At 42.9% G+C, this 13,930-nt stretch overlaps 1 protein-coding gene across 1 annotated transcript; it reads left to right on the top strand.

The window, feature by feature from the left end:
* The first annotated feature begins 4,312 nt into the window (after positions 1-4,312).
* On the top strand, positions 4,313-7,220 carry LOC144712506 (protein MID1-COMPLEMENTING ACTIVITY 1-like). Its single transcript, XM_078586801.1, has 7 exons — positions 4,313-5,419; positions 5,595-5,920; positions 5,975-6,030; positions 6,140-6,213; positions 6,248-6,343; positions 6,430-6,523; positions 6,620-7,220. Exons 1-7 carry the CDS (start codon positions 5,012-5,014, stop codon positions 6,673-6,675), a joined length of 1,110 nt encoding a protein of 369 aa, XP_078442927.1. The 5' UTR covers positions 4,313-5,011; the 3' UTR covers positions 6,676-7,220.
* Positions 7,221-13,930: the final 6,710 nt, after the last annotated feature.

Raw genomic sequence — 13,930 nt, 5'->3', positions numbered from 1 at the left:
GGACGGAGGGCGGCCGACGGCTGGAGGGCGGCCAGCGGCTTGGCCGGATGCAGGGCGGCCGGCGGCTGGATGTAGGGCGGCCGGTGGATAGATGACGCAAGGCGGCCGGATGCAAGGCGGCGGCCGGCGGGATGTAGAGTGACGCGAGCAGAGGGCGTCGGCGATGATCTCCGGCAAGCAGCGGGCCGGAGAGGAGGAGGGGGGTGGTGGTGGTGCTCCACCACCTAGGTCAAGAACCCTGGTGGCTCTGATACCATGTGGAAAGGTAGAATGGTGTAATCTCAAGAGTATGAAAGAAGGAGTGGGGGGGTTCCTCCTTATGTAGAGGAGGAGAGAACCCTACAAGAGAGAGAGAGAGAGAGAGAGAGAGAGAGAGAGAGAGAGAGAGAGAGAGAGAGAGAGAGAGAGAGAGAGAGAGAGAGAGAGAGAGAGAGAGAGAGAGAGAGAGAGAGAGAGCGAGAGAGAGGGAGAGAGAGAGAGAGAGAGAGAGAGAGAGAGAGAGAGAGAGAGAGAGAGAGAGAGAGAGAGAGAGAGAGTATTACAGTAATACCCCTGAAGGGGGGTATATTCACTCACAAAGAAACAATAAATTTAGAATATAAGGATCCATAATGGTCAGAGATGGATATATATATAGATAGCGAGGGAGAGATAGAGAGAGAGGGAGAGAGAAAGAGAGAGAGGCAGGGGGGAAGAGAGAAAGAAAGAGCGATATAGAGAGAGAGAGAAATTAGAAAGAAAGGGGGGAGGGGAGATAGAGAGGGAGAGAGAAAGAGAGACAGAGAGAGAGAAATTAGAGAGAGAGAAAGACAGAGAGAAAGAAAGTGAGAGAGATAGAGAGAGAGGGTGAGAGAAAGAGAGAGAGGGAGAGAGGGAGAGAGAACAAAAGAATGAGAGATAGAGAGAGAGAAATGAGAGAGAGGGAGAGAGAAAGAGAGACAGAGAGAGAAATTAGAGAGAGAGGAAGCCAGAGAGAGAGAAATTAGACAGAGAGAAAGACACAGAGAGAGAAACAGAGAGAGATAGAGAGAGAGGGCGAGAGAAAGAGAGAGAGGGAGAGAGGGAGAGAGAAAGAATGAATGAGAAATAGAGAGAGAGAAATTAGAGAGAGCGGGAGAGAGAACGAGAGAGAGAGAAATTAGTGAGAGAGAGAAAGACAGATAGAGATAGAAAGAGAGAGAGATAGAGAGAGAGGATGAGAGAAAGAGAGAGAGAGGGAGAGAGGGAGGGAGAAAGGAAGAATGAGAGATAGAGAGAGAAAAAATGAGAGGGAGAGAGAAAGAGAGACAGAGAAAAATTTGAGAGAGGGAGAAATTAGAGAGAGAGAAAGACAGAGAGAGAGATAGAGAGAGAGGACGAGAGAAAGAGAGAGAGAGGGAGAGAGGGAGGGAGAGAGGGAGGGAGAGAGGGAGGGAGAAAGGAAGAATGAGAGATAGAGAGAGAAAAAATGAGAGAGGGAGAGAGAAAGAGAGACAGAGAAAAATTTGAGAGAGAGAGAAAGACAGAGAGAGAGAGAAAGAGAGAGAGAGATAGAGAGAGAGATAGCACGAGAGGACGAGAGAAAGAGAGAGAGGGAGAGAGAAAGAAAGAATGAGAGATAGAGAGAAAGAAAGAATGAGAGATAGAGAGAGAAAATAGCGGGAGAGAGAGAAAGAGAGACAGAGAGAGAGAAAGAGAGAGATAGAGAGAGAGGGCGAGAGAAAGAGAGAGAGGGAGAGAGAAAGAAAGAATGAGAGATAGAGAGAGGGAAATGAGAGAGAGAGAGAGCTAGAGAAAGAGAGACAGAGAGAGAAAAATTAGAGAGAGAGAGAGAGAGAGAGAGAGAGAGAGAGAGAGAGAGAGAGAGAGAGAGAGAGAGAGAGAGAGAGAGAGAGAGAGACAGAGAGAGAGAAATTAGAGAGAAAAAGACAGAGAGAGAGAGTGAGGGCGAGAGAAAGAGAGGGAGGGAGAGAGAAAGAAAGAATAAGAGATAGAGAGAGAAATTAGAGAGAGAGAGGGCGAGAGAAAGAGAGACAGAGAGAGAGAGAAATTAGAGAGAGAGAGAAAGATAGAGAGAGAGAAATTAGAGAGAAAAAGACAGAGAGAGCGTGAGGCCGAGAGAAAGAGAGAGAGGGAGAGAGGGAGAGAGAAAGAAAGAATGAGAGATAAAGAGAGGGAAATGAGAGAGAGAGGGTGAGAGAGAAATTAGAAAGAGAGAGAGAGAGAAATTAGAGAGAAAAAGACAGAGAGAGAGTGAGGGCGAGGGAAAGAGAGAGAGGGAGAGAGAAAGAAAGAATGAGAGATAGAGAGAGAAATTAGAGAAAGAGAGAGGAAGTGAGAAAGAGAGACAGAGAGAGAGAGAGAGAAAGAAAGAAATTAGAGAGAAAGAGAGAGATATATATAGAGAGAGATAGATTGAGAGAGATAGAGAGATAGATAGATAGAGAGAGAGAGAGAGAGAGAGAGAGAGAGAGAGAGAGAGAGAGAGAGAGAGAGAGAGAGAGAGAGAGAGAGAGAGAGAGAGAGAGAGAGAAAGAAAGAAAAAGAGTCCTAACACAAGGACTTACTGGGTTAAGGTGGAATTTCTACAGGGGTTCAGCCCACTAAGCCGAATTAAATAGAGGATATCTACCCTCCGCGTTGGCTCTTTGCAGGCAAAAAACTATGTTATAAATAATGAAACATTGAAAAAATAAACATGATGTTACATTTATAAAGACTACCTTAATAAAAAAATTACGACTCATTGCAAATTTTGTCAAATAATATTTAACGCCATATCAGCCATCTCACGTCCTTTATGAACAGGTCATAACCAAGCTCAAAGTTTGCTACTTGTTTTTTAACGATTTTGATCTTAGGAGGTTAGACGAACCCAGCAGCAAAGTTAGAATGATTGACACAAGCGACAAACTGACTGCCGAGTGAATAAAACAAAGCGGATGCTTTGGATAATGAAGGTAGGTTTTCAATCTGAATAGGCGATAATGCAATACAGATTATTTTTTCCGCTGAAGATTATGGAAACAAATTGTTGACTTGGTCAGCCTGCTAACTCGTTTGGGAGAACTTGTTATGATCAGACGTCTTCCTCAATGTTCCTTGTCAACGTCAATCATGCACTCGCAATTTCAGTTTCCATCGACATTCTCTAGAGGGAGGGAGGCAGAAAAAAATGGATAAATAAATAAAGATATAGAGTCAAAATGAGAGAGAGTGAGCAGGAAAGATATATCTATGTGGTGGAAAAACCTTTTATTTGAAGAAATGTGGAGTATATATATAAAATGATATATAATACAGAGAGATATAAAGACAGAAGAAGAGATGGGAGTACCTTGATATGTGGATGGTGTGAGAAAGAGAGGGAATATTTAGAGAGAGAGAGAGAGAGAGAGAGAGAGAGAGAGAGAGAGAGAGAGAGAGAGAGAGAGAGAGAGAGAGAGAGAGAGAGAGAGAGAGAGAGAGAGAGAGAGAGAGAGAGAGAGAGATGCACACAGGGTTTGGCGGTGGGTCCCAGTTTTTATCAGAGAGAGAGATGTACATAAAGGGAGAACAAGAGATACATAGATAGATAGATACAGAGAGAGAAAGAGCTGTATGTAGATGGAGAACAACAGATAATGTGAGAGAAAGAGATATATGTAGAGGGAGAACAAGAGAGAGAGATTTATATAGAGTGAGAACAAGAGATGGAGAGAGAGCGAGAAAGAGATGTATATAGAGGGAGAACAAGAGAGAGAAAGAAAGGTATATAGAAGGAGAACGAAAGAGATAGAAAGAAAGTATATGGAGGGAGAACAAGAGAGAGAAAGGTGTATAGTCGGAGAACAAGAGAGATAAAAAAGGTATATAAAGGGAGAAAAAAAGAGGGAAAGAACGGTATATAGAGGGAGAACGAGTGAGAGAGAGAGAGAGAGAGAGAGAGAGAGAGAGAGAGAAAGGTATATAGAGGAAGAACGAGTGAGAGAGAGAGAAAGAAAGGAATATAGAGAAAGAACGAGAGCGAGAGAGAGAAAGAAAGGAATATAGAGGAAGAACGAGGGAGAGAGAGAAAGAAAGGAATATAGAGGAAGAGCGAGGGAGAGAGAGAAAGAAAGGAATATAGAGGAAGAACGAGGGAGAGAGAGAAAGAAAGGAATATAGAGGAAGAACGAGTGAGAGAGAGAAAAAAGAAAGGAATATAGAGGAAGAACGAGTGAGAGAGAGAAAAAAGAAAGGAATATAGAGGAAGGACGATTGAAAGAGAGAAAAAGAAAGGAATATAGAGGAAGCACGATTGAAAGAGAGAGAAAGAAAGGTATATAGAGGAAGAACGAGGGAGAGAGAGAAAGAAAGGTATATCGAGGGAGAACGAGTGAGAGAGGGAGAGAGAGAGAGAGCGAGCGAGCGAGAGAGAGAGAGAGGGAGAGAGAGAGAGAGATCATCCCGATCAGACGCGCTGTGTTCGCCGCCTGAATGATCATCCCGATCAGACGCGAATTGCTACCCTATTGACATTCTTCTTTTCCTCCGAGATCAGACGTCGATGGCGATCCAAAGAGAGAGAAGCAGGGTTCAAGCTCGCTCGCAATGCTCGCTCGGAATCCAAATCGAATCCAATTCGAGTTATGAATTTTAATCCACAATATGCGGAATCTGCGGAAATCGTGGAGATTGATGAAGGAAAATCGAATACGAATCGATTTGTATTCGATCACAACTAGATTCCGTGGATTGTGAATTTAAAATTTATGATATTGCCATTATTTTGTTTTGATCGATTTGGATTGCGAGCGAGCATTGCGACCGAGTTAGAAATCATTTTGATCATTGCCGGCAGTTTCGATGGTTCTGAGCGTTGCCGGCAGTTTCGATGGTTCTCTCTCTTCTCCCTCTACCCCAAGCGAGCATTGCGAGCTGGCCCCCCTAGTCGTCTTTAAATTATTGCCATTATTTCATTTTGATCGACGCCAACCATCGAAACTCTCGTGAGAGCTGAAACTAAAATCTTTGGATCGTCATCGACGTCTGATCTCGGAGGAAAAGAAGAATGTCAACGTGGGAGCAACTCCAAGAGATCGGGACCGTCGGTCAGCTGGTGGGGATCGACGCTCTCGGTCTGATCGGGATGATCGTTGAGGCGGCGAACACAGCCCGCATGCACAAGACGAACTGCCGTCAATTCGCGCAGCACCTCAAGCTGATCGGTAACCTGCTAGAACAACTCAAAGTCTCCGAGCTGAGGAAGTATCAAGAGATTATCGAGCCTCTAGAACAGCTCGAAGACGCTCTACGAAGGTCCTTCGTCCTCGTCAACAGTTGCCAGGACCGCAGCTATCTCTACCGTCTAGCCATGGGCAGGAACATGGCCTCCCAGTTTAGAAAAGCGCAGACAGAAATCGACCAATACCTCATGCTCATCCCCCTCATCACCCTTGTCGATAACGCCAGAATCAAGGTCTGCAGTTTTTTAAATTTCACGATGATCTTTCTCTTTATTGTTTAAATTTATTTACATGGCGACTTATTGTAGATATCTTATAAGTGTGTTCTCCATCTTCTGTCAATTAATTGATTCGTTCTAAAGAATCCAGTTTAAGAAGATCTTTCATTAATCATCAGTTTCTCTTCAGGAAAGATTGGAATGGATAGAGAGGGATCAGAGAGAGTACACGCTGGACGACGAAGACAGGAAGCTGCAGGAGACCCAACTAAACAAGGATCCTTCCGGCGAGGCGGCGATGGTGCTGAAGAAGTCGATCGGGAGCTCGTACCCTAACTTGCCGCTGGACAAAGCTTTGAAAAAGGAAGTCGAAAAACTCCGTTCCGAGCTGCAGAAATCGAAGGATGCGCGCCACCGCAAAGTGATTCGACGTTTAACTGAAGTCACAGAAGCCGTGGCAAGATCGCTGAAGGAGAGAGATCCAGGCTCTCAGATGAAGATCACCAAGGCTCAGAAGCATAATCAATCTCCTATTCAATTCTTTTAAATCTCTTAATCTTGACCGTTCAGCTCATCTACAGCTGTTCTTCCTCGACCTCTCACCGACGGGCGGAATGGCGCTACGGGTTGCTTGATCGCTGCTCAGAACCCTTATTGCGCAATGTTTTGTTTAACCTCACGCTCTTATCGCGCAGTATTATTTGATTAGTTATATCTCATAATCTTAGTTATCAGGCATGAGGACTTTTCTGGGCCCTTGCGGAACTTTCGCCAAGATATCCAGCGTAGCCAAAAACGAAAAAACGAGTGTGCATCTACCCTTATCGCATTTACTACTGCGAGGCCTGCAATGAACTGATCGCGTATTCGATGATTCTCTCTTGCTGTTGCAATACCTGTTGCGTGAGGAGAAAGCTGCGGAATCTGCTGAGGATCAAGGCATTCATTAGTACCTAATCTTTCCCATTAGTTTTATGGAGTTGAGGGGATGATGAGACGAAGATGATCGCGGTGTGGTGTCGCAGGGTGGGCTCTTGGACGATTTTATGTCTCACTTGATGTGCTGCTGCTGCGCGCTGGTTCAAGAATGGCGAGAGGTGGAGGCCCGTGGAATTCACGGTAATAATTTATCTCTTTATTGATAATCTTTTAATTTTATAATCCTCCGAGAAAATTGGGTTGTTTTTCACTCGTTAAAATGAAATCAATCCTCAGGCGAATCTGCGAAGACGAAGACTATACCCCCTTCTTTCCAATACATGGAGTCGTAGCTCCAGTGTCAGGTCTCTCTTTCTCTCTCTCTCTCTCTCTCGCTCTGTCTCTCGCTCTGTCTCTCGCTCTGTCTCTCGCTCTGTCTCTCTCTCTGTCTCTCTCCGCTTATTCTTCCTCTTTATTTATCTCTCTCTCGCTATTTTTATCTCTCTTTCTCACTCTACGTTTATCTCTCTCTCGTTTGGGGCCCTATGTACATCTCTTCCTCTCTCTTACACACTTGTTCTCCCTCTATACACCTTTCTTTCTCTCTCTTGTTCTCCATCTATATTCATCTCTCGCTCTCTCATGTTCTCCCTCTATATTCATCTCTCGCTCTCTCTTGTTCACGCTATATATTCATCTCTCGCTACATCTATCTCTTGTTCTCCCTCTACATACATCGCTCTCTCTCTATCTATCTATTGTTCTCCCTGTATATTCATCTCTCGCTATATCTATCTCTTGTTCTCCCTGTATATTCATCTTTCGTTATATCTATCTCTTGTTCTCCCTGTATATTCATCTCTCGCTCTCTCTTGTTCACCATATATATTCATCTATCGCTATATCTATCTCTTGTTCTCCCTCTACATACATTGCTCTATCTCTCTCTATCTCTTGTTCTCCCTGCATATTCATCTCTCGCTATATCTATCTCTTGTTCTCCCTCTATATACATCGCTCTCTCTATCTATCTATCTCTTGTTCTCCCTCGATGTACATCTCTTTCTCTCTCTCTCTGATCTCTCTCTCTCTCTCTCTCTCTCTCTCTCTCTCTGATCTCTCTTCCCTTCTCTCGTTCTCTTCTTCCCTATCTTTCTCCATTTCTCTTTCCTATCATTTTCTATCTTGGAAGGGAAGAAAAGTGCCAACTTGGGAGAAACTCAAAGAGATTAGCTCTGTCAGTCAGCTTGTCAGGATCAATGCCTTATGTTTGATTGAGATGTTTTTCATGCAGAAGACAAGGCCCCACAAGAAGAGCTGCATGCAATTTTGTATTGGCTCAAGCTGATTAGGATCTTGTTAGAACAGCTGAACATCCGTGGGATGGAAAAGTTTTCAGAGACTAGAGAATTCATTAGTTTTTTCTCCTCGTTGAATGCAAGTTCTGTATAATAATATCTGAGAAAATTTTGTTGGATCTTTTATGTGGGCTAACACCGATATAATTCTACCTCTAATGTTTTTTACAAATTTCTATGTACCAATTAATGTGATTTTATAAGGATCGGGATTAAGGCATTATTCTTAGGTATATGGATGTAATTAGGGTTTGACATTTGGACCATGGACCGGTCGGACCGGACCGAACCGGGACCGCCGGCCCACCATTTTAGGGTGGACCGGTTGGTCGGGCCGATCGGGTCCTATGGTCAAACCGGACCGGGACCGAATTAAAATATAAATAAATAATATAATATTTTTATCACCGACCGCGTCACTCGGGCCCCCCTGCTCTCCCTTTGGCTCCCCCGCTTTCTCTCTCCCTCCCTCTCTCGCTTTCTCTCTCGTCCTCTCTTTCTTTTTCTCTCCCATGCTCTCTCTCTCTCTCTTGCTTGTTCTCTCTCATGCTCTCTCTCTCTCTCGTGCTCTCTTTCTTGTTCTCTCTTGCACGCGCTCTGCTCTCTCCCGTTCTCTCTCTCGCACGCTCTCCTCTCTATCTCTCGTTCTCTCTCTCTCTCTCTCTCACTCAAATTCTCTATCTCCCGTTCTCTCTCTCTCTCTCTCGCACGCTCAAATTCTCTATCTCCCGTTCTCTCTCTCTCTCGAATGCTCTCTCCCGTTTCACGCTTTCTTCTCTCTCTCCCGTCTCTCTCACGTACTCTCTCTCCTCTCTCTCCCGTTCTCTCTCTCTCTCTCTCTCTTACAAATAATCTTACATTTAGAAGAATCTTTTCTCTAAATTAATCTAATTTAGATAAAAAATTTACATCATAAATTTGTGACATTAAATACTATGTAATAGTGGAAAATACTAATTAATATAGATAAAATTTAAATCATAAATTGCGTAGTTATTGTTGAGAGAGATAGATACGGAGGGCGAAAGTTGAAGGTGTAGTATGGGATGGTAAAAACCTAGGCTATCGATGACAATAACCTAGAAAAAAGATGGAGATGTGAGTTTGAAAAAGGCAAAGATCACAATATCATCATTGTCATGTATCCAACAAGCTGAGTGGCTTTCTTTGTGAGTGTTTATTGCACATCATTCCTTCAATCATTCACTCTTAAAATGCAAGAAGACCGAATGATATTGTGAATGAGCAAACCATTTCTATAATTGTTATTTTAAAGATTGAATTACAACGGCCCCTTTTTTAAAAGGTTGGTGTCTATTTATAGACCTGAGACAATGGATGAATAGAGGAGGTAAAGATGAAGCTATAGCAACCCAAAACTACTTTGGGATTGTCACATGTCTTTGAAGCTATAACAATCTGAGCCATCCAATTTTCTCTCTCCTTGATCTTTGAGGTAAACCGCCAGTTCGGTGCAAAATTTACGACGATTGGAAAATTAAAAAACTCATTAACATATTCAAATAAATTCAAATTTATATTTATTGACATAATAAATTATTTTCTTTATGAATACACTCTCAAGAAATACCATAAAGTTATAAAAAACATTAATTTTATTCTTCAAAAACAATGAACCCCTAGAATAATTTAAAAATATGTGCAATATTGTATTTAATATTTTATGAAATTATTATCATAATTTTTTTAAAAATTACATAACTATGAGAAAAGTATAAACTTATTTCTAATAATGTAGCTTAAATCAATTTAAGCTTTAATACCTTCCCTTTATGATCTTTTCAAAGAAAATAAACACACAAATAAATGAACTTACTATCCAAATTAGCATGTTATTTTTGCTTACCAATGATAAATAATGGTATTGATGGTTTTTTCTTATCAAATATATTTTTAAAATGCCTTTTGAAGTACTTCAGTGTCATTTTTGTGAGCTGCATATACATCAAAAAGAATTTTATGGGTCTAGTGTACTGTTTCTAATAAAAGTTCAAAATGGATTGAAAAATAAGAACTTTTTTATGCATGCACTGATGCCAAATTAATTTGTATAAATCAAGCTTAGGTTTTTTAATGCTTACTGGAATCATATGGAGGTTGTGCTGTGATAGATGAGACGAGTACACGAGATCTAGAACTGAGATAAGATCCTAGGCTTCTTGCTTTGAATATATTCATTATCTTCTAGGATTAATATGATGCCTTGAGATTGAAAGTATTTCTTTGACCTGAGACATGAAAGAAATCTTTTTGCTACACATGTATTCATGCCAGGTTGATATGTAGGAATGAAGCGAAAGTTCTTGAATGTTAAATGAAATCAAATGGAGGATATGAAGTGATAGATGAGATGAATACATGAGATCTTAAACTGGGATAATATACTAAGAATACTTTCTTAGACGATATCGATCGTTTTCTAAGATCAAAATGATGCCTCGGGATTGAAAGTATTTCTTAGACTGAAGACACACAAAATATCTTGTACATGGCCCATTGTGTTTTGAATATGACTTGAAATCCTAACCATGATATTCTAAACAATCTTAGCTAAAGTGCAATAATAAATATGAAAAAGTGATTGTGCAGTTAATATTGAATATCCACCCTCATTATATGCAGATACAAACTACCGGAGGATGCAATAACGTCCTTGGCCAACACGATGTAATATGTATAAATGATATTTGTGATTCGATAAGAGGATGAGGAGATCTAGCCATCTCATTGACTGAATTCTTCAAGATACCAGAAACTTGGTGCAGCTCGAGAAAACTCATTAGAGGAACCACATAGTACGAAAATTGATTCATGCAAGGTGATTTGATAATTGACATGTTTTGGTCTGAATTTAAATGTCTGATTATACTTTTTTTTTTTGATGGGTGAATCCCATATTGAATCATTGATCATAACTGAACCTAATGCTGTCAAGAAAGAACCATGCCAAAGAGATGGTGAATGCAATCAATGCTTATTTTCGGCTACAATGATGTCAGAAACAAAGGGGGGAAATGATTTTAAAAATAGGTTTCAACATTCAAAAGTTTATTCATATGAGATTCCAAATCAAAATGACTCGCATTTTCTCCACTTTAGCTTCATGGCCCATAGGATGGAATATGCAAGAAGCATGAATGTACAGAATATTTCTAGATTACAGGTTTCTCAGACAAAATGTATTTTATTAGGTATGTGTTTGGGATGGGAAAATAAACTATGGTTTCTGGACGAGGCTTTCTCCTCTTGTCGCAATCTCATACCTCATAATAGGACGTTAAAAACACTAGAAACAACCAAATTCATCCATCATACTTTCCCTTCAAGTTCAAAATAAAATTTTTGACATTAGCTTCCCGATACCTAAGAAAGAGTTGAAGAATTACTAAGGCCTGGATTTAAGAGCGTCGAATGTCAGAAGCAAAGCCCTGCACTTCATTAAGATCCTATTGGCATACTCTCCGAAAAAAGAAAGAGCAGACCCCATTGAAGACGAGAGTGAGGTGCAACAAGCCCATTTCCGCCCACCTTCTCACAGAGCCATACGTGGATGTTACTGCTCGTACAGCTTCAAGCCAGCAAGCAATTAGCTTTCAAGGAATGGAAATGCGGCTAGTTGACATGAAGAAAAAGTATGATACTTTCCCTTCAACGGTAGAATATTTTAGTCCATCATACTTTCCCTCAATTCTAAGGTTAAGTCATCTATCTATCTATGTATCTATCTATCTATCTATCTATCTATCTATCTATCTATCTATCTATCTATCTATCTATCTATCGATCTATATATATATATCTTTCTTTCTATCTATCTATCTATCTATCGAAGCTGCTTTGCGTCTGAGGATTAATGCTGTTACTTGATAGATTCATATTTCAAATATTTTTATCATTTGTTTTTATCAATGCTAAACTAGTGAAAGCCAAAGTCAATTTGTGGTCAGGATTGTCAGTCATCTTTTCAGGATCAATGCCATCTGTTTGATTGAAATGTTTTTTCATGCAGAAGAGGAGGCCCCACATGTACAAGAAAAGCTGCATGCAATTTTGCATTGTCTCAAGCTGATTAGGATCTTGTTAGAACAGCTGAACATCCTTGGGATGAAAAAGTCTTCAGAGACTAGAGAATTCATTAGTTTTTTCCTCTTTTAATGTAAGTTATGTATATTAACTGATGGAGAATGAGACCCCGCACCATCAAAGACGACGCCAAAGACCCCCGCCGTTGTCGGCGACACCCGTCGGCTCAAGCCCCGCCAGATCAGCCCGCCAAGGCAAGGGCGAAAGTATCTAGATAGATTTGATTTTCTCAGGCCATTATCCTTGCAAAGGCCCTTTTTGTTTCATCTTTTCCCCTTTGAACACCCTTCCTTTTATTCTGTTTGTTTTGTTTTAAGAAGTCTGTATTAGTTGTCTTAAGAGGGGGTCCCTTTCCTAATGGGTTCCCCCTCTGTTGGTCCCACCTTAGGGCCCATCACCCTCCCTACATAAGGGAACGAGAGGGTGCCCTAAGAGAGAAGTCTCTTGAATTTTTGGAAAAGGAAGGAATCCCGGCCCGTCCTCTTGTGAGAGGATGAAGAAAGTAAGGAATAAAAAAAGGAGAAGAGATAGGAAGAGGGGGGGGGGGCCGGGACAGGGCCGACATCTGTCGCCCATCTTGTCCTGCCGAGTCCCGAACCGTCGGGTTCCTGTTCCGGCGGGACTCTGCCGCTAGGAACCCAAGGCGGCCGCCACTCCTCCGCCGGAGCCGAGGGCCACCGCCCGAGCGCCGCTGTCCCACGCCGCCCGAGGGACGCCGCCTGAGCGCCGCTGTCCCGAAAGGCCCGACGGCCGCCGCCCGAGCACCGCGATGCCCGAGGGCCGCTGCCCGAGCACCGCGAAGCCTGAGGGCCGCCACCTGAGCGCCGCCGTCCCGCGATGCCCGAGGGATGCCGCCTGATCGCCGGCGTCCCGCGATGCCCCAAAGGCCGCCGCCCCCAGGGCTGTCGTTCCTCGCTAGCCCGAGGGCTGCCCCCCCCTGCTGCACCGAGGGCCGTCGCCCCTGCGCAGTCCCGAGGGCCGCCACCTCGAGCGCCGCTCGCACTCTGCGCCTCTCCCCTACCGACTCTACTCTTGCACCACTGCTCCTGAGCCGCGCCACGCCGCCAGTCGAGCAACGCCTAGTCGCCACCGGCATAGCTCCAACGACCCCGCCTGTCGGTACTCCGCATCGACTGCGTATGACTGCGAGACGACGCGCCATGAGGTACCTTGCTCCTCTAGCTCACCCATTAATTATCTTTTGTCGTATATCTGTCGACGCACTCCACCGGGCTCGGGTTAGAGTAGGTGAGAGGGTAAACGGACACGAGAGTGTCCCGCGAGTGTCTTCCCTAGGTACGGGCCGATTCCGCTCATTACGTGAGAGCACCAACCGATTTAATCCGCTCGGCGCCGTAGACTCCTTCGTCACTCTGACAAGGGTCAGGAGGTCACCATCACCGTCATGGGTCGCCCCGCCGGAGCACGAAGCCCGGTGAATCCCACGAGTCGGGGCCTGCACGTACCATCACCTAGGGTTTTCATCGCATCACATAGTTGCATCTCAGTAGATCCACACCGACGTACGACATCTTCGACGAGGTCTGCACTAGCACCCGGTACCCGAGCCTCACCTTGGCATCATTAACATCTGAGAAATTTTTTTTGGAACTTTTATGTGGGCTAACACAAATATAATACTACATCCACTGTTTTTTACAGATTTTTATGTACCAATTAATGTGATTTTATAAAGATTGGGATTAAGGCATTATTCTTAGGTATATGGATGTGAATATGTGTAGAAACTGGGTCAGTTACAAATATTGAGATGGGTAGTCTTGTAATGGGAGCAAACATATGTGGCGTCTATTTAAAGGGTTTATGGTCTATGGACCATGTAGTACGGCATGTGCTAAGGCCCCCATCTGCACAAGAGTAACTAATTTGGTGGATCTGATATGCTGCAACTTCAAGATCATTCTATCAAATTTTATTTGATTTTGCTGGGACAAAACTAATGTTAAATTTTACCATATTTTTTAGTCAACAATTCTTACAATCTTCTTTTCAAGGCCTCTCTAGGTAAAATTTTGACCAATCTCAATATGCTTAAACAATTATTTTGGGAAACATGTTAGACTCATAAGCCTTCTAGGTTGAGGTGGCACATTTTAAAATAAAATAATAAATATTAACTAGTTCA

This window comes from Wolffia australiana, chromosome 14, assembly GCF_029677425.1.
Source record: "Wolffia australiana isolate 7733 chromosome 14, ASM2967742v1".
Lineage (NCBI taxonomy): Eukaryota > Viridiplantae > Streptophyta > Magnoliopsida > Alismatales > Araceae > Wolffia > Wolffia australiana.
The sequence above is the reverse complement of the archived record's forward strand: the minus strand, read 5'-3'. Positions and strand labels throughout refer to the sequence as shown.

Bases quoted from the DNA above. Each gene is read 5' to 3' on its own strand.
- LOC144712506 (XM_078586801.1), top strand. From the start codon at position 5,012: ATGTCAACGTGGGAGCAACTCCAAGAGATCGGGACCGTCGGTCAGCTG. The intron at 6,031-6,139 runs GTTGCTTGATCG...CTTAGTTATCAG, and splicing joins CGGGCGGAATGGCGCTACGG to GCATGAGGACTTTTCTGGGC. The intron at 6,214-6,247 runs GTGCATCTACCC...TACTACTGCGAG, and splicing joins CCAAAAACGAAAAAACGAGT to GCCTGCAATGAACTGATCGC.